The sequence below is a fragment of the Ictidomys tridecemlineatus genome, chromosome 11, assembly GCF_052094955.1.
Source record: "Ictidomys tridecemlineatus isolate mIctTri1 chromosome 11, mIctTri1.hap1, whole genome shotgun sequence".
Taxonomy (NCBI): domain Eukaryota; kingdom Metazoa; phylum Chordata; class Mammalia; order Rodentia; family Sciuridae; genus Ictidomys; species Ictidomys tridecemlineatus.
In genome coordinates, this window is record NC_135487.1 from 69,054,597 (window position 1) to 69,078,938 (window position 24,342).

At 33.1% G+C, this 24,342-nt stretch overlaps 1 protein-coding gene across 4 annotated transcripts in view; it reads right to left on the reverse strand.

Moving 5' to 3' along the window:
• Nucleotides 1-24,342, reverse strand: part of Col24a1 (collagen type XXIV alpha 1 chain) — a 378,847-nt gene that overhangs the window by 146,170 nt on the left and 208,335 nt on the right. For all 4 annotated transcript variants that reach the window (XR_013427880.1, XM_078026639.1, XM_078026638.1 and 1 more), the window contains 4 exons: nucleotides 4,953-5,006; nucleotides 3,596-3,649; nucleotides 1,981-2,034; nucleotides 358-411 (listed from right to left, as the gene is read on the reverse strand). Coding sequence is in view for 3 of the 4 variants with exons in the window: in XM_078026639.1 (XP_077882765.1) it covers nucleotides 358-411; nucleotides 1,981-2,034; nucleotides 3,596-3,649; nucleotides 4,953-5,006 (216 nt within the window). In the remaining variant the exon portion in view is untranslated. The remainder of the gene's footprint in view (nucleotides 1-357; nucleotides 412-1,980; nucleotides 2,035-3,595; nucleotides 3,650-4,952; nucleotides 5,007-24,342) is intronic.

The following is a 24,342-nucleotide window of genomic DNA, read 5'->3' on the forward strand; positions in this document are numbered from 1 at the left end:
CATTATCAGCAATTTTGGGGGAAGAGATTCTTACCATAAACTTATTTCAGGAGAGGAAACCATAGAGGAAGTTTTGTCTGTCACTTGGAGTGCTCCAGGTATAACCTAGCATTCAATCTAAATGTAAATACTACCTAAGTTTGCTTTATTCTACAAGGTACACATTTTCTCAAAGGGGCCAACATTCAGAATTTTTGTAGTCAGTCCATATTAGATGAAGATAGTTCAAAATGAAAACAGGGAAAAGCTGGCAATATCTAAGCATAAGTATCCAAAGTATGGAGCTATTTTTATTGAACATATCATTATGAGGTGATTTTTCTGAGGTTAGTGTACTTCTTTAACTGTATTACTTACTCTTTGGCCTTTAGGACCTTGACTCCCAGGTGGTCCTCTTGCTCCCACATGACCCTACATGTTGTGAATTAAAAAATCACTCATATAATTCATAGGAATGCTATCAGAAAAGCAGTCATAATCTTTCTTATCACATAATATAATTCACCTTAGAAATTTTAAAAATAAAATTAATTGGTTTCCTTAAAATATGTATTAATTATAAAATACCACATTTTGTTGCACTAATATTTAGCTTTTGAAATAGTCTAGTATCTGGAGAAATGTCATTTTTAGATGTTTATACCCTAAACAAAGATGGAGGGCTTATTTAATATTGATTGACCAAAGAGTTTATAGCAGGAACACACCTGGAGTGAAGGAGGAGATACTCAGCCCTCTAGACTAGTCTGATATGCCTGGCCAACCAAGAAACAATGGCTATTATAAATTATAACATTAATTTATTATTGTTCTATCTACTTATGATAACTTTATTACATAAAAATAGATTTTTTCTGAAGCTATAAAGAAGGTTATAAATGTTTTAAATTAGCATGTCAAAAGAAACAGCCTGTAATGGACATTAAGTTTATTAAGTCAATTTATTAAGTCAATTTTAATGAATTAGTTTTATACTTTATAGTCTTTAATAAAGACTTATTTGGAAAATAAAATTTACCAAAAAACATTCAGTATGATAAAAATGGACTAAACTTTAGGATTTGATATCTATCTATATACTATCTATCTATCTATCTGAATAAAGAGACTGATAACTGTGCCCCAGACAAGTCTTCCTGATTTATTCATATTTATTTTTTAGTTGTAGTTGGACATAATACCTTTACTTCACTTATTTATTTTTATGTGGTTCTGAGGATCAAATCTAGGGTTTTTCATGTGCGAGGCGAGTGCTCTACCTCTGAGTCACAGCCCCAGCTCCAAGTCTTCCTGATTTTAGAAGCCAACAACATGTCTATCAATATACTAGAAAATTAGGCCTATTTTTAAAACAGAAGCATCACAAAACAGTATATACCATTGTGATAGGAAAAGTTCTGCCCAGGGGATTATAAGACTACTTTTTCTTATTCATGTCCCCAATAACTATCAATTTCTGATAAGCAAAGTTTCTCTCTTCAGGGGAAAGAATTTCATTATCTTTCTGTAAAGAACATATGGAATATTTTCAAACCTCAACTTTTGTTTAATAAAGGTATATTTATTAAATTTTAATAAAGGTATATTTCCTGTTAATTTTAACTGGTTGAGAATATTTGCTATTTTCTAAGAAAAATATGTTGAAATTTATGATTTTTTTGTCCATTTGATCTTACTCTAGTCTTGATTAGTGACTTGTTTTCTTATATATGTAATTATTATAAAGAAAGTTAAGCTGTTTTTTACTTTAGGTTATAGAACTAAAGTTGGTTTACATGCCAAGTAGGGGAGAGGAAATTCAAGATGCTGTCCAGGCTGTTTTGTATAATTAGGGAGAGCAGCAGTCACCACTAGTTTATATGACTTTTTTACATGAATTTTACATGAAGTAAAAAAAAAGCAGCATAACAAAAGTGATGGGCTTAAATTAAAGCAGACATTCTAGAAAGGATAGATACATACAGTATATTCAGTACTTACAGGTAATCCCAAAGGACCCATGGATCCTGGAACCCCAGGAGGACCTGGATATCCCTATGATTTAAGTATAATATGAAAAACACAAAACCTCTATTGCATTTAATTGTTTTCACTGAGGATAAACCAGCAATTATAAATAGATCAAAAAAAAATAAAAAGAGATAACTTGATAAACTCTTCCTCTCCTATCCAAGATAAAAGAGGCCACAGGAAAGATTTCTACAGAAAGACCACAGAACTCAAAACATGTTTGCATAGATATGTATTCATTTATTAGAGGGTCTTTGCCTGGAAAAGAAAATTGTTAAGTAGGTCACATATTACAATCTACTGAAAGAGAAAAATCATTTTATCTTCTGTAGATTATAGTATCTTAAGTAGTGTATTAAGTAGTATAGTATGCATGGGTATTTGTTATGTTATATACATTAAGAAATCATATTTTTTTTGAGAAAGGGCAGGGAATTCTATAATTAAGAAACACGATTGTGTATAAATATTTTTACTTTTTAAATTTTAGAAGAAACACACTTTGTTATTAACACTGATTCTGAGAATGGTTTCAAGAAGTAATGATTCCTGAAGTTGATTAGTCTTATGTTAAATTTTCTAGCTAAAAGCAAATGGAGATAGCTAAAAAAAAATAAAATCTTACAGAGCTTTTCTTTTTTTTTAACCATATGATTTTTTTTTTAGTCATACATGACAGCAGAATGGATTTTGACATATAATATATACATGGAATGTACATACATCAATCATATTGTCTATTCTATTCTGCTGCCCTTCCTATCCTCCCTACTCCTTCCCTCCTCTCCCATCCTTTCTCTCTATCTAATCTAATGTGACACACTTTATTTTCTTTTTCTCATCACAACATCATACATGTATTCTGTATAACAATGAGGTTCTCCTTCCATCTTCCGTGCAACTCCCCTTCTCCCTCTTTTTCCCTCCCACCTCTCTTCCCTATTTAGAGGTAGTCTTCTTTTCATGCTCTTCCTCTCTATCCCATTTTGAGTCACCCTCCTTATATCAGAGAAGATATTTGACATTTGTTTTTTAGGGATTGGCTAACTTCACTTAGCATAATATGCTCTATCTAATGCTGTCCATTTGCCTGCAAATGCCATGATTTTGTTATTTTTTAGTGCTTATAGAGCTTTTCTTTAAAAAAAATTAAAAAATGAAACATGTAAATTATTTTTCAGCTGTTACTATCTTAAAGAAACAAGGGAGTAAGATAAATTTGGATACTGAGCTTTCAGGTGCCAAAAAATGACCTCATGACCACAAACTCATAGAAAAGTGGCAATGATTATATGTGCCACATGAATTATAAACTGTAGGAGAATAAGTAGAATTCTAATTGAATTTTTCTTAATCCATTTTAGCCAATTTATGATTATCTAATTCTTCTAAATTATGCATGCTTTTAGTGCCTTCTTGCCACATGGCATTCTGTAAGATAAAACAGTTTAAAAGAAAATTCTAATAGAAATTTATTATAACTATAGCATTTTTCACTTAATTTTCAATCAAGGGAATTCTACCTCTGAAATGTTTACCTTCATTATTTTCTTCAGAAACATTTTAAAAATCATTTATCTCTTACCATAACACCTTTTTCCCCCTGGGGACCTAGTGGGCCTGGACTTCCACGCTCTCCCTTTTAAAACAAGAAAGAAAAAAACAATAACACTGAGTCATGTTAATTAATCATAACTGAGCTAAGGCTAGAAAGTCATCAGAATCATACCTTAAAATGCACATCTCATCCTAATTTTAAGTAATCTTTAAATTCACAATTTTTAGATTTTTATCCTAAATTGCAAGACTTACAGTACAATAAAAATGATCCTAAGATATTTTTAAGGAAAAAATACTAAAAGTCTTATTAAAATGAAGAAAACAGAAATCATGGTTGAACAGAACTTAATATTAAGCATGTATATACTAAAGTTTTGTAAGTAGAAGTGCTTACAATTTTATGAGACAAAGTATGAGAATAGTGAAAGTATGAAAGCATACTGAAAAATAATCTATATAACCATTGAACAAAATTTTATTTCTTGAGTCTGTCTACCATAATTAAGTGCCACAGAAATAATTCTGGAAAATCATTACAATAAAATCTTCTTTAACAGATTAAAAGGATAAAACTGATCCACAATAAAATTCTTAGAATTGTCAAAACCCTAATGTAGAAGATGTAACCCAACATAGAAGTAACTAAGTCAGAGTGAAAAGATTATAAAATTATCTAATTATCTCACTTTTTGTTAACTAAAAAAAATCAGTAAGTATTAAGCATTTTGTACTAAATGAGAGTTAGGAGAGATATTTAAATAAACATAAATTCCACAGAAGTGATGTTAACAAAGATGAAACAATTACAGGACAACTGAATTTCCTTTTTACAACTAAATTTTAAACAGTGTAGTACTTATTTTAACTTCAGGAAAGAAGAAAGAAAGGGAGTCTAGAGAGGCTTTGTAGAGAAGATGGCAGTTTAACTGAGTCCAACAATTTGATTTTTAATAAACAGAGGGAAGTCCATCAGTTTGGTTTTGAATAAATAAGAGAAGATAACACTAGACAAAGAAAATAGTAAGAATGGAATAGGAACAAGAATATATGAGACAGGTGAAAGAGAAAGGTAAATTGGTAATTGCTCTTTCAAAATTGCTTCCTATAGGGGGCTTGCAATCATAAAGTAGATTTAAAGAATATATGAAGACTGTTTCATATTTCCTTCAGGACCATATATTTATAACTAAAAATATACTCTTTTAAAAATTAGAAGTAAATATGCTATTAGCTGTATTTTAATATATTTAAGAGTTTTAGTAGAGGTAATATGTTAAAGCTATGAGTGATTTCTAATTATTATAAAATAGAATATGAAAGTCTCCTTTAAACTTAGCTTAGAATTCTTACTATAAAAAACAAAAAAAAAGGAAAGAAATTACCTTTTCACCAATGCTTCCAGTTATCCCAACTTCTCCAGGTAAGCCAACAGGTCCCTTTTAGGAGAAAAAATATAACATATTACATTCTATTGTAGCATCCTTGTTTTAAATCACCCATAATTAATGTTTCTTTCTAGTCATTGTGAATTTTATTTTGTAGTAAAATTCCTCCTCATATAGGTATGTAGCCTATGACTTCATATCAAAATTAATTTACTCCATCAAATGTGTGTGTGTATGTGTGTGTGTGTGTTTGTATGAGTGTGTGTGTGTGTAGAGGGACATTGTGTGACAGACACTATATTGGGAGGCACTGAGTTTCAAATTCAATTATAATATCTGCCCTTGTGAATTGATGATTCACCGAGTGTTATAAAACTTCTGCAGTTTTTACATCTACTTGATGTGGACATATATTAGTTTAAGAAATAATTTCTATGACTTTTTTCAAAGCACCTCAATACATGACAGAATAGTATGTGCTCATTCATTCATTCATTTACTCAAGAAATGAGTAAATGCCTGTGCCAGGCACTGTGCTGGTTGCTAAGATTTCATTAGACACCAAGTCAGAACTTAATCCCTGCCCTGATAGGTCAAAAGTCTTGAAATATAGAGATGAAAGCAACTAAATTGAAACTGAATAATTATAAATTGTGATATAAGCTCATAGAGAAAACAATGAGTCTGATGGGGAGAATAAAAGAGAAGGCTATTTTAGCAAAGATGTCAGAGAAGAACTTGAGCTGGGTATGGTGGTGCATGCCTATAATCCCAGTGATTTAGGAAGTTGAGGCAGGAGGATAACAGGTTCAAAGCCAGCCTCAGTGATTTAGCAAGGTCCTAAGCAATTTAGTGAGACCCTGTCTCAAAGAAACAAATAAAAAAAGGCCTGGGGTATGGCTCAATGGCTAAGTGACCCTGGTTTCAATTTCCAGTACCCCAAACAAACAAATATGAGGAAGCAAAAAGGCCAGCCAGCCAAGCAAAGAAGGGAAGAGAGTATATTAGGTAGTACAAATAGCTTAATGAATGAATGATGTGTCAGAAAAAGTGAAAGGAAGCAATCAATAACACTATTTCAAAGTTTATCTATCTTTGTCTTTGTGTATGCCTTATTATTTCTCCTTTAAGCACCATAGAAAACAAAAGGAATAACATAAAAAACTTTAGAACATCTCTTTCTTGTCTAGAGTTATAAGAAAATTACTTTCTACTTTTATTTAAAGACATAGGAAACATTTTCTTTTTCCATAGCAATCAAGTAAAGACTACTTACATTTTCATATAATAATATTTATTTGTATATAAAAGCACAGAGTCATAAAAATTAGCTTGCTGGGTAAATCTAACCAAAATTAATACATGGGGCATGATTTTATCTATACAGATTCATGTTCTAATCCATATCAATATCTAGCTAACTGGGTATCAATTGATGGCTATATAACATAAACTAAGCATTTTCTATATGTTTGATTGAATTCTTGCAACCACTTATTTGTTAGAATTATCAGAATATCCCCTTTGACAGATGAAGAAGATGAATTAAGCAGCTTGATGAGGCAGAGGAGTTTAAATAGTATGGATGAGTTTAAGTTGCTATTGAGCACTTGAGTTGTGGCAAGCAAAATTGATATGTACTGTAAATGAGACCAGATTTTGAAGACTTATCCAGAAAAAATGTAAAATACCTAATTAATGATTCTTTACACTGATTTTACACACACACACACACACATACACACACACACATTTAGCTGTAGTTGGACACAATACCTTTGTTTTATTTATTTATTTTTATATGGTGCTGAGGATTGAATCCAGTGCCTTGCACGTGCTAGGTGAGTGCTTGACAGTTGAGCCACAACCCCAGCCCCTATACTGATTATATGTTAAAGTAATGCTTTAGATGTATTAGTTTAAATGAAATATTATTCAAATCAGTTTCATTTCTTTTTATATTTTTAAGTGGCCACTAGAAAATTTAGAATTATGTATGTGGTTTTCATTTGGGACTTGTTGCATTATATTTCTCTTGGACAGGGCTAATCTTTACTCTTACACACTATGTTAATATTACTGTTTATATCCCACTGGATGTTATCTCATAATTTACCTTTGTGGTTTTTAAATGTATGTGAGTAGATACTTTCATTTGGAGGCAATTAATGGTCCATGCCTGGGTGGTTTTAATAATAAACATCAGTTTTTCATTTCTGGAGGCCTAGAAATCTAAGATCAAGGCACTGGTAGATTCAGCATCTATTGAGTGCTAGTACAGTGGTTCATAGATTGTGGAGTCCTCATGACCTCATTACCTCCAAAAGGCCTACCTCTTAAAATCAAAACAATGATGATTATAATTTCAACATATGAATTTGGGGGGAGATAAGAACATTCAGTCCACAATAACTCACCAGGTAAAGAATTCAACCAGATGAGGTGCTCACTGAAGTGAAAGAAGGTAGCTTTAAATACCAATCACAATCATCTGACTGGTTTTAGAAATAAAGAATAATTGTCATCAGAATTTCCTTCTTTTGTTATGAATATATGTATGTACAGTAAATGTTTTTTCCTCTCATTCCTTTATCACATTACACAGAATGTATTGACTTTATATCCTAGTATTTAGATATTATTAATTTTACATCATAAAAATAAAAATCACTCAAGGACTTTACCTTCTCTTTTAGATAGGGGTTAGTGAGCTCTTGATTGTAGGCAGCATAGTTGCATCAGGGTAGACAGAATTATAGCTTTGTTATTGCCTTTATTTGAAGATTACATATGGTTTAAGGAGATTAAACCATTAAGAAGATTAACTTTTTTATTGTCTTTATTTGAAGATTAAGTATGGTGTTTGGGTGTCAAATTGATAGAAGTAGACTTATTATGGTTAAAATTATGTGTCAAGGTAACTAGGCCAAGTGCTCAGCTATTTGGTTAAAAATTATTTCTAAGTGTAAGGTATTTCTTGATAAGATTAGGTTGACTGAATAAAGCAAATTACCTTTCCCAGTGTGATTGGGTTTCATCCAATCTTTTTGAGAGTCTGAATGGAACAAAATGTCAGAGGAAAGGAGAATTTGCTCCTTGCTTAAATACTTGAGCAGGAACATTAGTCTCCTACCATCAGACTAAGATTTATACCACTGGTGCTCCTGCTTCTCAGGTCTTTGAACTTGGAAAGGAACCATAGGCTTTCCAGGTTCTCAGCCTTTTGGACTTGGACTGGAATTACACCATTGGCTTTCCAAGGTCTCCAGCTTGCAAATGGCCAATTGTGGGACTTCTGAGCCTCCATAATTATGCAAACCCATTCTTTGTAAGAAACCAATCTACCTATATCCATATCTTATTGGTTTTGTTTCTACAGATAACCTTGACTAATACAGTTACACACATCTGAGCTGGAACAATGATATAGAGATATCTGTTGTGACATAGTAAACAAAATAATATAACCGGGATACAATTTTGATCTAGGGGAAAAAACAACTTCCTAACTCATGATATGACTGAACTGAGCAGAAAAATACTATGGTTTGGATGTGATCTAACCCCAATGATTCATGTGTCAGAGCTTGGTCCCTAAGATGGCAATTTTGGGAGGCAAGTAAGAAACTTTAAGAATTAGGGCTGGGGCTGGGAATGTGGCTCAAGCGGTAACGTGCTTGCTGGCATGTGCAGGCACTGGGTTCGATCCTTAGTACCACATAAAATAAAAAATAAAGATGTTATGTCCACTGAAAACTGAAAACTGAAAAAAAAAAAGAATTAGGGCCAATAATCTTTGGTTGCAGGGGTGGGGGTACTTCCCTTGGCAGGGATTAAGGGAGTTCTCATGGGGCCTTGAATTAGTTTTCATGAGACTGAATTGTTTAAAGTTCAAGTCAGACCCTTGAATCACTCTTTGGTTCCCTTTCATATGTATTCTTGCCACTGCAATGCCATCTGCCACAAGGTCTTCACCAGACCTGGACTAATGCTGATATCATGTCTTTGAACCTCCATAACTGGAGCTAAGTAAAGTTAAAAAGTTACTTAGACTGAGGTTTTCTATGTTTTCCTGATGATTTATACAGATTCTTATATATTTAAGGGTATAAACTCCTTGCTGATTTTAGATGTTCTAAATTCCTTCTTGTGATTGTTCATCTGTGACATTATTTTTGACATCCTTCATTCATAATTAGAAATCTTTAATTCTGAGGTCATCATATCCAACAGTTTGTGGGATTATTATCTGTATTTTCTGCATATTGTTCATGAAGGATTTCTCTATTTTTTTTGTCATTAAGTAATGGGTATTATTTTCTCCTGGTGTGAGCTTTTCTATTTATATCTTTAATCTATCTGGAGTCCAATTTTCACATATTGTAAGATAGGGATCCAATTTTTTCCATATAGTAATTCAACTTTTCAAATACTATATTTCAGTTTTTTAACTTTTAATTTATTTTTTTATTTGTTCTTTTTAGTTATATATGACAGTAGAATGTATTTTGACATATCATACATACATGGAGTATAACTTCTCATTTTTGTGGTTGTACATGTGGAGTCACAATGGTTGTGTATTCATATGAACATAGAAAAGTGGTGTTCAGTTCATTCTACTGTCTTTTCCATTGCCATCTCCCTCAATTCCCCCAATTTTGCCCTGTCCAATCCAGTGAACCTCTGTTCCTCACTCTAGCCCTACACTCCCACCTATTGGGAGTCAGCATCCGAGTATTAGAGAAAACATTTGGTCTTGGTTTTTTGGAATTAGCTCATTTCGCTTAGCATGAGAGTCTCCAGTTCCATCCATTCACCAGAAAATGTCATAATTTCATTCCTATTTATGGCCAAGTAATATTCTATTATCTATATGTACCATATTTTCTTTATCCATCCATCTGTGGAAGGGCACCTAAGCTGGTTCCATAGTTTAGCAATTATAAATTGAGCTTCTATAAACATTAATGTGGCTGTTACTATAGTATATTGATTTTAAATCCTTTGGGAATATATGAGGAGTTGGGATAACTGGATCAAATAGTGGTTCCATTCCAAGTTTTCCAAGGAATCTCCATACTGGTTTCTATATTGGTTGCACCCATTTGCAGTCCCACCAGCAGTGTTTGAGTGTACCTTTTGCCCCACATCCTTGCAACATCTATTGTTACTTGTATTCTTGATAGTTGCCATTATGACTGGAGTAAGATGAAATCTCAGTGTAGTTTTAATTTGCATTTCTCTAGTTGCTAGAAATGTGGAACATTTTTCATATATTTGTTGACCTGATTATATTTCTTCTTCTGTAAAGTGTCTGTTCAGTTCCTTTTCCCATTTATTAATTGGGTTATTTATTTTTTTGGTATTAAGTTTTTTGAGTTCTTTATATATCCTGGAAATTAATGCTCTAAGGTGTAGGTGGCAAAAATTTGCTCCCATTCTGTAGGCTCTGCCTTCACATTTTTGATTGTTTCTTTTGCTGTGAAGACACTTTTTAGTTTGATACCATCTCATTTATTGATTCTTGATTTTACTTTTTGAGCTTTAGGAGTCTTATTGAGGAATCTGGTACGTAAGGTGACACAATGGATATTTGGGCCTACTTTTTCTTCTAGTAGGTGCAGGGTCTCTGGTCTAATGCCTAGGCCCTTGATTCACTTTGAGTTTTGTGCAGGGTGAGAGATAGGGGTTTAATTTCATTTTGTTACATACGGATTACCAGGTTTGGTGCCTTTGCTTAGTATAACTATTCAAATACTATATATTTCTTCTCCCCATTGATTTATGTGTCCTACTTATAGTGGCTTATTTCTCTAACAGATTCCATTGATTATCTGTTTTCTCCCTTTGAAAATTTCTGGTTTTTTTTCTAATGTTTTTATAGTTCATTTTACTATAGACAAAAATAGTAAGTGGAAAGAAATCTGGACTATACAGGCTTTACATTTATTTACTTTTAAAGTACATATTACTACTTAATTTGGACCTATCTGCACATTTGTAAATAATAGGTGAATTAGATGAATACATTAGAGATGAAGTATATAAACTTCATTACATTTAACATGTAATTAATTATAAGATGTATTGATATTTTTTGTACCTCTAAAAGGAAAAAAATCTGCCAAGTAATTGTAATTCACCACTGATTGTAAGAAATATTCTAATTTAAAAAATGTTATTATGTCAAGAAAAATAAGTATGGTAGATGTGTTACTGTTCAAAACATTCACTGCTCCCTTCTGTAGAAGGATTACATATCCCTGTGCTGTTGATATCAGACTAGGCCATGTAACTTGCAGGAAGAATACAATCTTCTATCCTACTGACATCAGGTTTCTCTATATAACTTATTTTAACCAAACAGAAATGTGCAGGGAAATGACATATTTCACTATTTTTAAAATATCCAGTTTCTTTTTTCCTTCTGCCATGAAACTAACCATGTACCAAACAACACTGCTCCTTAAGCCTATGAGAATACACATGACATGTAACAGAGCCACAAGTAACCCATAGTGGATGGAAGTAAGAAATAAATAAATTATACAAGTAAGAAATAAACCTTTGTTATTGTAAGGCACTAATATTTTGAGGTTGTTTCATACTACAGCATAACTTAGTCTAGGATGACTGATGCAATATTCATTTTAAGATTGATGAAATATGGCTTTTATTTACATGATAACCAGGTGCTTTTCTTCATTGCTTTTTACCCTATGTGCTAATGGCTCTAAGGATAGTGGAGCCACATGAAAAAGGAGCCTGATTTTCTTAATCATCTTGTAGAGGAAAGCAACCTAGGGACATTGGCATTGGACTACTAACATGAACAAAAATAACTTTTTACTGTGTTAAGCCAACAAAAAATTCAAGTTTACTTGTTCCAACAGTCAATGTTATCCTAAAATACAGTGAATTAAAATGTGTGTTGACATAAAATTTAAAAACTTTGTAATCTACCTCAACTGGCATTCAAACTCTATTCTTAGTTTCACAGAAATCATGAAATAAATAAAAATGTCAGAAAGTAACTGAGCCAAATTCTGGTTTGGACTGAAAACCAACTTTTTCAATAAATGCAAAAATGATCCAAGGAAAATAAAATTAAACTTACTTATCTGTTCATACAACAGTCCTGTGCTATAAGGGTTGTAGAGGATAAGTTGCAGATTGGAATGATTAAAGTAAACTATGACTTTTGTAATTCAGTAAGTTGGAATAAGGCAAATGAATATTTTCTATAAGTTAAGAAAAAGTAGAACTTTCTATAATGCAAAAGCAGGACAGGTTGTATCTAGTAGATAACATAAGGAAGGACTTTACAGAGAAGGCAAAATTTGAGTTATAGCTAAATGTTGACAAACTGCAATGATGAAAAGTGTTTTACAAGTAGAGAGAATGATTTGAGCAGAAGATGGAAAGTAACAAATGATAAAACATTTGGCAATGTAAAGTTAATCCAAACTATCTGTGATAGAGTACTTGTTGTAGGGAATAGATTCTGATAAATATCTTGGTTGTATACTATTAAGGGCTCTGAATGTGAGCAATTTGTGTTCATGGTGCTTGCAGAAGAATTTGTATTGACAACAGAATCACTGATGGTTTTGAGTAAAGGAGAAATAAAATATCATCTATACTTAAATGATAATAATTTAACATCACTGTATTCAATGTATGCAAATGGAAAAAATAGAAAACGAGACAGAAGGTATTGTAATATTCTGGATAAAGTTAATGACTCTTATGAGGGCAATGATAACATCAAAAGGAATAGTAAGCTCAGTAGAAAAAGTCAACATCTGAAGAAAGATGAATAGTTGTGGCTATTTGAGTAGAGTTTTTCCTAAAATATTAATGTATGAGTCTCCATGGAAAAGTCAATTAAAATCCTAAGAATGATGTACTATACCCAGTTATAAAATACAAACAAGGAGAGAATCTTCATGAAAATTCTCTGAAGGCATGAGGTAGAAGAGAAAGCAAAAAGAAGAGTCAGGTAGAAGAATAACCAGGAATGTTCAAGGAAAGTTAAGGACAAAGGTTTCAAGGAGAGAGATATCACTGTTATGTGGTAAGGGCTAAGCATAAGCACTGAGACAGTCAGAGGGTTTGACAATTAGAAGGTTGATGGTGACCTCTAAGAACAATTTCAGTACTTTTGTGTGTGTGGATATGTTTGCCAAAGGATTAAGAATGCATGGGCACAGAGAGAGTGGAAAAAACTTGTACAGACCATTTTCTTAAATAGTTTGGCAGCAAAAAGCAGACATGATAACTGAGAACATGATTTGCAAAATTATAATATTTTTTGACCTGTTAGTCAAATAAAAAGATTCATCTACAATAGAAAAGCACCCTTCTGAACAAAAGGGAATTACATTCAAAAACTTTTTTTTTTTTTTTGCTGTTTCATTGAACAAAAATTTTAACATGGACATTGAGGTCTAATCCATCATGATTGGTTGAAAAACAACACATTTGTAATAGAAAATTCTGGGGGGGTTAATCTCCCCCCACTACCACCAAGGGCTATCTCCTAGTCAGCTTCCCATCTCTAGATAGTCTCCCTTCACTGGGAATGCTCTGTAAGTCATTGAACTCACAGCTGGGAAGTAAATCCTATAACCTCCTCTTTCTTTTGATTAGAAGCAATCTTTAGAAGGAAAAAAAAAACATGTTGCCATGACTTGTTCTCATATTTTATCCATGAAACAGGTACCAGGTATGCAAGTGAGAACCAAGGACAAAATATAAGCCAAGAACAAAAATTATATTCTCAATTATAAAGTGTTCAAAGACTAATTATGTGTATGTGGAAATGGTCATAATTTATTTACATTTATTACCTATGTACCCTTAGAATAGAAGTATAGATATCTTTTATTTTTGTTCCTATTCACTTTTCTTCATTTCAAATCAAATATTGAAATATTTTATATAATTATTTTAGTTTTCTATTGTTTCAAAACAAACTATCCCCACAAAGTTAGTGCTTTAAAATAATACACACTTATTATCTCACAGATTCTGTGGTTTCAGAAATCCAAGAGCTGGTGGTTCTGATTCAGGATCTTTAATGCAGTTGTATTCAAGATTTGGCACTTTCTGCAATGATCTGAAGCCTTGACTGAAACTAGAGAATCTATTTCCAAAAAAGCTGTTGGCAGGAGGCCTACTTTCTCACCATGCAGGCTTCTCCTGCATGGTGTCTGATGACACAACAGTTGGCGTCTCTCAGAGCCAGTGATTCAAGACAGAGTGTAAGCAGGAGAAGCTACAGTGACCTAAGTGAGAACCAAGAACAAAATGTGGCGACAGTGACCAGCCACACACTCCATTCATTAGAAATGAGTCCATCCCACACTCAAAAAGAGTGAAATTAGAATGCATTTTTCTGAGGGAGAATAGCAAAGAATTTGTAGATAGAGTCTAAAACAATCACAATAACTAAATTTTATTCTTGGCTGGATTTGAGATTTTTTTTTTTTTATCTTTGAGTCCTCCCAATAATTTTCTTTAGTTTCTTCTGTTTTTAAGTTACGTACTTCTAAAGGAAGACTCTAAATTAATGTTAGAATAATGTACATTTTTCTAAAGATGAAGTGCATAAAATTTCCTTTTTATTTATTAGTTATATAGTATTTGTTATGTATAAGGCACAATTTAGAAATAGGTAACTAAAACTAAATTATCAAACAGATAGTTTGCCAGAATATAAAGTGCCACAGGGTATTAGAAAAAGCAGGAGTCAGCAAACTATGTCCCTGAATTCTGTTTGCCTGTTTTTGACATAGTTCTTTGGAACACAGCCACACTTATTTGTTTATCTGCTGTTTATGCCTGCTTTTACATGATGCAGGTAAAATTTAGTAGTTTAGACAGAGACCATATAGCTTACAAAATTCAAATAATTTCTGTTGGATATTTAAAGAAAACACATATCAATTAATCAAAGCCAGAACTTTCACCTTTAAGAAATGCCAGCGCTATACACTTTTATGATCAAGAATTTTCATTAAAAATGTTTTAAAATACCAATTTCACATCTAACACACAATAAAGGACATGACAAAGCTTTCAGTCAGAACATGTCATGTTTTAGAACTAGAAACTATATAATAATTGAAAACTTTCACTTTTTATAAAATAGGATATGTAATCATCTATTTAAAGATTTTATTAACTAAAGCCAAAATTCAGAAGGCCAAAAAGCCTGATGTATAATAAATTACTTCTTAGAATTGAAATATTATCTTTTCCAAAAGTCAGTAAGATATTAAACTTCTATTTTTTAAAAGTAACCACATTCTATTTATTCACTAAAGAGGAAATAAAATTAGACTGTTTCCTATTAGAAAATATTTTAAAACATTTTTATATGAAGTTTTTAGTCTTGAAAATTGTCTTTAAAAATGTGCCTTAACTATTTGTCTAGAATGCCTCTTATATTGTTTTGAATCTTATCAATGTATAAATGATGGCATTTATAGGATAAAGAATCTTAGACATAAAAACTTTTCAGATTCATTTGAAAATGCAATATCAAAGGCCAATTCCCTAGAATTTAGTTCTGTTTTATCTTAGAAACATATTAACTTCAATACTTATATTAATATTTTCATTCATTCTCTTTTTAAAAATACACAAAAGAATTTTAGAATTATAATTACTACAGAAATGGTAATAATGGGATCAATTATGAAATGCTGACATTTGACCATTTTTTTACCTTAAAAATGATAATTTTACATAGTTCAATTTAATACAAACTTGTGATGAGAGGGGAAACAAAAGATCAGCCAGACATGAGAAATGCCAATTTCAAGTACTAAACAGAACTGTGTGTTCCCATATTTAATATTTATTTGTCCACCTCAAGTTCTCATAGTTTCACACTTTTGTCCAAGAAGATGATGATATAAAGCCATGTTAGTCTAGACAAGGCAAAGAAGTCGAAAAATGAAAAATGATGTGTAATATGCCTGGATAAGAAAGAAGAATTCCTTTTGAGATACAATGATTATAAGATACCTGTGGGACACTGTGGTGGAATATTCAGTATACAACCGAATATGTGGATATGTGGGTCTAGAGATGAGACATCTGTGGATCATCAGCAAATAAATGGTAGTCACGATGTAGAGAGTAGAGAAGCCACCAAAAAAAAAAAGTATGTAGACAGAAAAGGAACAGAATGAGAATAATAACATTTTAAGTATAAAGTTGGAATAAAAATTTAAGGAGTTGACTTTGTAGAAAGAAAGTGATCTATCAAAAGCAGGATACTGTCTATTTTTCTTTGTCCATAATGTTTCTTTAGAGTTTTTCATTTGTTGGTAATTTTAAGACTTGACAAGAATGTATGAAGCCTTTCTATTTGTAAATACACTACAGTTTTCAAATAGTTAACTTTTGGATCACTCCACTCCTATTTTCTTATGAAATCTGTAAACTAAGAATTTATTTCTTGAACAGTGTAACTTGGGGCAAGCTACTTTAGCTCACCTTGCACCATCTTTCATTGTTTATGAAGATCTAAGTGCATTGGTCTGTATGAACTGTAAAGCAGAGAAGATACTTTATCCCTCATGTATAGAATACTGTTTAGAATAAGAATAAAATAAGTAGAAGAGGAATGAATGGGTTAGCATATTAAATACAGCAAAAGTGTTGGAAACAGAGATAAATTGTCCACATCTCCTTATAAAAAATATCTATTGCTCCTACAATCAGCTTCTTCAAAGTTTAGGTCTCAGAAAGAGGCCTATATCCAAACATGATTCAGGCAGAGCCATAAAAGTCTGGCTATTTTGGCCCAGTGTATGACTACTCTGGTGGGTCATATGTATGCATAGTTCTCCCTAACAATCAGAGTGACTAAATCCCAGAGAAGGGAAAACTCCTAAGATAAGCCTGATATAGCCCAGTTAGAAAAAAAAAAAAGGCATCTGATGTTTGTGAAGGGAACATATATATAGAGGCCTCTAAAGATTCTGAATTGCTAGATCCTGAACTCTACACTTTTACAGAAGTAGCCTATCCTTTCTCATTATAAACTAGTTTCATTTTCTAGTATGCCCTCTCTCTTAAAAGAAAACATGTTCTTCAGTTAGGATTTAATTTAATTCATTTTCATTAATTAAGGTTAAGTTGATGACATCTGGGAATTGGTATTCTCATTTTAAGTAGAAAAGATTATACTATAAAGGAATAAGAGATCTAGCTAGTATGCTGGTAGGAGTGAGGGGAGAACACATGGGACCTAATTCTATAGGTATCTGATCAAAGGAACAAAAATAAAAAATGACATAAAATTAGATATGAAGAGTTGGTTAATTGAGGAGCACTTACCCAAGATATAGGAATTAACATCCTGGGAAGCACCTCAGGAGATTGTATAAACTCCCTTAGAGGTTCCAAGCTATGAGGTGAGCAATCCTATCACTTGGGCCAGAAGACTGGAATACTGGAAGACCCTATGGTATTAGAGACATCCATGGTAGAAAAGGAAGCTGTGTGGTATTTATGATAAGCCTTGATGAAAAGATCGCAGGCTCCTAGGAATCTGGAAAAAGGCCATGCTATGTATAATAAGGAGTTAAATATGTTTTGAAAAGCAAATTCTGGTGTGTCACTAGGTTCTAGCAGAGAAGGAGCATCTCACCATAGATGACTGCACATGTGAATCTGTCCATGAAAAGCTGAGTTTTATCAGACTCATCAAGTCAAAAGGTCAAGTGGTTCCAAGCAGTTTGGGATGGAACAGGAACAGGACAGAGGCACAGTGTGCATGAACAAGTAGTGCAGATTCCCAGCCAGTATGTCCTCTTCAACTGACATCTTTGCTATTTGGGTGTGTGGAGGGTCTTTTAGGATCAGCTGATGGAAAAGGAAAAAGTTTATACATAGTTTTTGAATGGCTAGATTTAGTGTGTAGATGCAAACTGAAAATGGATGGAAACTACACTACAGCTTCACTCAGGAATGTCTTAAGAGGCAGTGGCTAGGGAACACCATCCTAATGAGCAGAGTTTCAGGCAAAGTAGTAGAGTTTCAGGCAAGGTGGGAGATTATCTACTCCTTGAGAAAGACAGGGGCTTAGGATTAGACTATGTACAGAGTAATGGACATTTAAGAGTGAACTGGCTGGTTAGCTATACAACTGAAAGGAATAAAATTATAAGACTGGAGCTATAAAGATTTGAGAAAGAGCCACATGGGTGGGCATACTGGAGTGGACACAATGTGTAAAGAACTTTCTATCACATGTCAAAGCCTACCAGGAAGTCATATATGGAAGGGTACCTAGAAACAGAATGAATCTAAAAGATAATATCAGCAAGCTTTGATCATTAGTCACTTCAGTGCTGGATAATGAACATACGAATGGAGTGGCATAATAGGAGAGATGGAAGATATGCATGAACCAGTCATCATGACTTCTCATTTAGTGAGGCTAATTTAACTACTGCTGCCACTGAATATCCAAACTTCCAACAACATAAGAAAGCATTGAAATTGGAATAAGCTGCCATTCTTCATGGAGCCCACCAGTCACTTCTAAGCAAATTCATTCTGGAAAACTCAAAGATTTAATCTTATAAAAAGGATGTACACCTTGAGAATTGGTTGCATTCCTCCATTCAAGTTTCAATTAGAAGCAGTATCTGGCAGCAAAATACAACAGACACTAGTATGGCCGTATGTATAAAAGTGGATGTGTAACCGATGTGATTCTGCAATCTGTATACATGGTAAAAATGGGAGTTCATAACCCACTTGAATCAAATGTATGAAATATGATATGTCAAGAGCTTTGTAATGTTTTGAACAACTAATTAAAAAAAAGCAGTATCTAAGAACTTGTAAAATGCCCAATCTACCCTGTAGGATTCCTCAAACATTGTGTCAAAATACCAGATACATTTTGCAACAATAAGGTACAAAAGTGGGCCTATGACTATGAGATCTAATTGTCATATCCTATCACATTAAGACACTTCCATATGGAGATTTCTTGGAAATTGAAAATGGAACCACCATTTGATCCCGATATCCCTCTCCTCAGTCTATACACAAGTGACTTAAAAACAGCATACTACAGGTACCACATCAATGTTTATTTATAGCAGCACAATTCACAATAGCTAAACTGTAGAACCAACCTAGATGCCCTTCAGTAGATGAATGAATAAAAAAAAGTGTGGCATATATACACAATGGAATATTACTCAGCAATAAAAGAGAATAATATCATGGCATTTGCAGGTAAATGGATGGAGTTAGAGAAGATAATACTAAGTGAAGTTAGCCAATCCCCAAAAACCAATTGTACTAGCAAGTGATAATTTATAGATGGGGCACTATCTATAGGATGAAGTATGTATATTGATTCAGACTTTTATATCGTACTATACTGATGATTTTGGAATGTATGGGTAGAAGTGGAATTAATTCCACTTGCTAGCACTATCAATGTCACAGTGGAGGATTCTGAGCTTTCTATATGCACAGAAATGTGAGATCTTCTGGTCTATAAAAGGCATACACATGTTCTCACAGGCAACACAATAGAGTTCCATTGAACTGTAAGTTATGGCTGACTTTTGAGTGCTTCAAGTTCCCTGTTTCTAGGTAGCAGCAGGCAAGGAAAAGAGTCACCAATCTGGCACAGTTAATTTACCCTGGTCTTCAGAAAGAAGGAGAATACTGACACCACATGCAGTCCTAAAACCAGCTACAATGGTAGGCTCTGTAATTTGTATCACTTATTCCTCTTCTAAGTTTTCTGCAGGAAGAGAATTTACTAGAATCCTTAAAAAGCATCTCGCTGAAATGATAAGAAGTGGTTTAGTCAAGCAGTACAAAGAGAAGACTGTGATGAACCAAGATGGGCTACCAAGAGCCTCCTGCGAGAAAGAGTTTCCTTAGATTCTGATAGCCTTTTTGACCAATGGCATTCCCTTCCCAGGGCAGCCCCATATACAATGACTGCATGAAGAATAATATAAAAGTCCAGTGACTTAAGCCTGGGCTTACTCAGGTCATTAAGGAGTCATAGCTTCTTACAGGGCTATGAATTGAGACTTAATAGGATCTGTATCACAATTTGTCTTCTTACTCAATTCTTTCTTGCTTCTTCTTTCTATAACTGTTGCTTCCTTATAAATATCTGGTAGCAAAATGCCATCTCAACCATTTCTTTCTGGAAAATCTAACAGGCTCTCACAAGTTTTCCCCTAACTATTGTACTCAATTTATAGAGGGCCATGGAATTACTGTAAAGTGTCAGTAATCCTATACATATATACATACTGAAAGTAAAGTAAATACATTAAAACACAACTACTACTTGTTCATCAATAAAAATGATCCTTGTTCTTGAAAAGATTAGAAACCACTATGATAAGTATGATAAGATAAAATCAGAATGAGAAAAATCTACTGTTAATGAACAAAAGTAGATTATCTTTTACACAAATTTTGAGGTCCTTGAAAAACAAGAGAAATTTCTACCTTTATTCATTGTTCTTCTATGGTTGATGAACAAAACATCTGTCATATCTGGCAATGTGGCTCATAAGGTATGAAGTCTAAACCTACTTTGAATACTTAGGTAAAGTCTATTACCATGCTTAGGAAAAATGGAATACCCTGTCTTTTTTAAAGAAAGGAAACTGTTCATTGCATATATATATATATGGCTTCTGGGGACTGGCTTTCAAGTCCAAAAGTAAAAGACAAATAGCATTTGGCCTGCATCCCAAATCCAATCCAAGGGAGATTCTCTGAAATAGCATCTAGAATGAGATACTCATCCTTTCTTTTTTACTCTAAATGATAAATATTTTCCTGACTGGCTGGGAAAGATTTCTAGAACTCACCAAGGAAAGATTTCTAGACACTTTGGCAATACAAATTGTAGCTTATGATTTGCTTCCTGGACTATTTGGCTTGCTTTAAGTCTACTTTCTTTTTCATTATGTAAAATGTGCTTATATTTACTTTTATTAAGCCAATATCTAGTGTCTAAAGAATTAAAAAAAGCCAAATGAGGACACACTGGAGCACAGAAATTAGGTGAAAGCATATCTTTGTGATACAAAGCCTTCAATTTTTTTGGTTATGAAGTAATCATGTTAGTAAATAAAAATGACTACTCACTCACCTGTGCTATCAGTGAGTTAATATTTGAAACTAAGAATGTGTCTAATTTGTCCAACTAATTTAAGAATTCCCCAAATTTAATATCAACTACCTACAAGCACTGGGTAACAACTGAAGATAAAACAATTTTACAGAAATCCTGCATTTATTAACACTTTAAAAAGTGTTAATAAAATAAATTCATTCATTTATTTAGTCAACAGACACATTTGAGAGCACAATACACGTGTTACTTAATAAATAACATGCTTTATATTGCCAGTTAAATTTAGAATACAGACAAGAACTTCATTATTTTAGAGGTTACGAATTTAACAGTAGTCTATCATGGGGTCATGGTTCTTCCACTCAAGCTCTTCACATTTAGATACATAAGATTTCCTCCAAGAAATAACTGAATGGTCTGCTTCGTAACCAAGTAGAAATTTCAACCTCTGACATTTCTCTAACAACTATTTGACTGAAATAAAAGTTCAGAATGAAGCTATGCCCTGGGAAGGTCTGGCAATGATCATGGGACTATGCCTGGAATGTGTACTCAACAGATGCTTTCACTCAATTTAAGTTATGGGAAACTCAAGAATGGAAAGTTAACTTCTGCTGCAATTCCTGCACTAAACTTGCCTGGCAATCTTGCTTGCATATTCTGCCTTTTTGAATGTGTCTTTTCGTAATAAATCAAAGGTGATAATGTGAATATCAACATAGAGCTACCACCTATTTTGGTTGAACTCAGGCTATTAAAAAATGTAAGCTGGATGAGAAATGAGAGAAATTCTCCTGGAATGACATTTTTGTTGCAAACATTTGAATTGCAAGGTATTCATAAGCCTCTAATATTTTATATATGTTCTCATAAGCATAGCACATTTTTCACCTAAAAGGCATAAAGTTAGTTCTGTATTTCTTTAATGTTGACTCAGAGTAATTGTGCCTTTTTATATATACCATCTCAAGATAAAATCAAAATGAGAAAAATCTACTGTTAATGCCCACTAAATCTCTCTTCCTAATAATGAGGAAAATAATAGCATGGCATTTTGGATTTCTTGTCCAAAGACTTATATTTCAACAGAGAACTTTAATTCTAAAAGACATAATCAAACCAATTTTGGTCTCATCTTCATATTTCTAAAAAAAAGAATGAACTTGATCCCTTTTATTCCTTCCAGCTCTAAAATTCTATGATTTCAACCATAATAGAGAGGAAAATCACTCAGCTGTTTAAAATATATTAAAGATATTTTCAACAGGTAAGAAAGAGACGTGAAAATTTTTAAAATGGAATATTTTCATTTTATAGTGAGAAGGATATACCCAGCATTTTGGATATTCAGTATCACTATGAAACTGTTTAGTGACAATATCTACAGGAGGTAAACTTTGTGACATCTTTGAGTTTATTTACCATTTTCTTTAAACTCCAAAATTTGTCTTCTAAATTTATGTAAGCTCTTAGAGAGTTGGGGTGGTATACTATCCATTTTGATTCACATCTCATTGCCTAGCACCACACTTAGCACATCACTGGTGCTCAGTAAATATCTGTGGAAGGAATGCATAGCTCAAATGGGTATTGATTTTTTAATGAAAATGTTGAAATTGTGGAAGTTCCCACAGTTTACTCATATACAGAAACTGTGTGACCTTTACTTTTGGCTTACATTTCAGAAAAATGAAGAAGGAAAAGTGGAAATTGTAAAAGAAGAAGATGTCCTTAGGTGATTCATTTCTCTTTCTACAATGACAAATCCTTCTAAAGTTCTCTACCAGCTGGTTATACTATGGTTCTTTACCATACCACTTGATTGACACATATGATATTTTTGGAGCTCATGTGTACAATAGCATCTCCAAGATATGCTGCAGAAAAACTTAGAAAGATCCTCTGAAACGTGAAGACATCATTGACAGAATGAAATCATGCTGGGCCACATTCTTCATTCTTGTACTGTGATCTCCTTTTGTATCAGTGAGTCTTGCTGGTGTTGAGCATCCAGCCAGTATAGTTTAGGATTAAGTGACTAGTTTTATTCTAGGCTTCAATCTATGCCTTCCAAATTGTGTATGATGTTATTCACTAATTTTATAGGGTACTGGCTTTAGAGGTCTTGGATTTGGGTTTTGTTATACTGTAGAATGGTCTGAGTAAATAAATAATATCATTAGTACCTTAGACGTAGAAAACTTCTGTGTAGAGGCTGGGTCCTTGAACATAATAATACATAGTAATAATACAGTGATAAATTCTGAAACTTAATGACACCTTATTTAAGAAGTTAGAACAATGTCACAAAATCTATATATGTCATGCTGGTCATATCATCTACCCCACTAATTAGAGCATATGGAAATGTTTCAGACCTTTACAAATATGCATAAATACTTTTTATAGAGCAATAAGCTTTCAAACCAAAACTCCAAAAGGGCTTTGGAAATATTAAGGGCACTCACTACCAAATTTATAAATATATAAGTTTTCTTATTCCTCACCTAGGAACTGAACTGTGAAGAGGTAGTTCTTTCCAAGTATGCTGAATTCTAGAAGGCATTTATTTATGCAATGAAAGGCCAGGTCTGAAACACTCAGGTATTTGTGGTATCAAATGTAGCCAAATAGGTTCACTCCTTATTCAAGAGCAAGTCCATGGGGAATTCTCCTGAAAAAACCTTGAGTGTGTATTTGTATGACCATTCTCCTATAGGGTAGTCCTGCAATATATAAAGGGGAAAAATGCAAGCAATGTTCTCATTCTTGAGCAGTAGGGCCTCAAGACTATCACCAACTGATTTGCTAACTGCTGTCACAGATGCCACACAGGTGCATTTAACTATGGAGCAAACAGATATATAGTATGCTAGATCTTGGAGAGGTGCAGGGCAGAGGGCAGTTCCAATTTTGGATGGTTCTAGATTTTAAGAATGAGATTAATGGATCCACTTTTATACATCTGATAGGATGAGTGAGCTTTCAGTTTCTGAAATGTTCTCAAGAAAAATACTAATATAGTTCTTGATATCTTGTTTTGTATATCACTGGTTACCTATTATCTATCACTGGTTATACCAATCATATGTTTATCAAATATTATCTCTCACCAACATTTCATCTGCATGTTTGGGCAAAAACTAGTTTAAAAAGGAGCCCTGAGATTTCTATCTTTACAATGGCCTGCTTACAAAATTAGCTGTAGGCTGGAATCTGGGAATT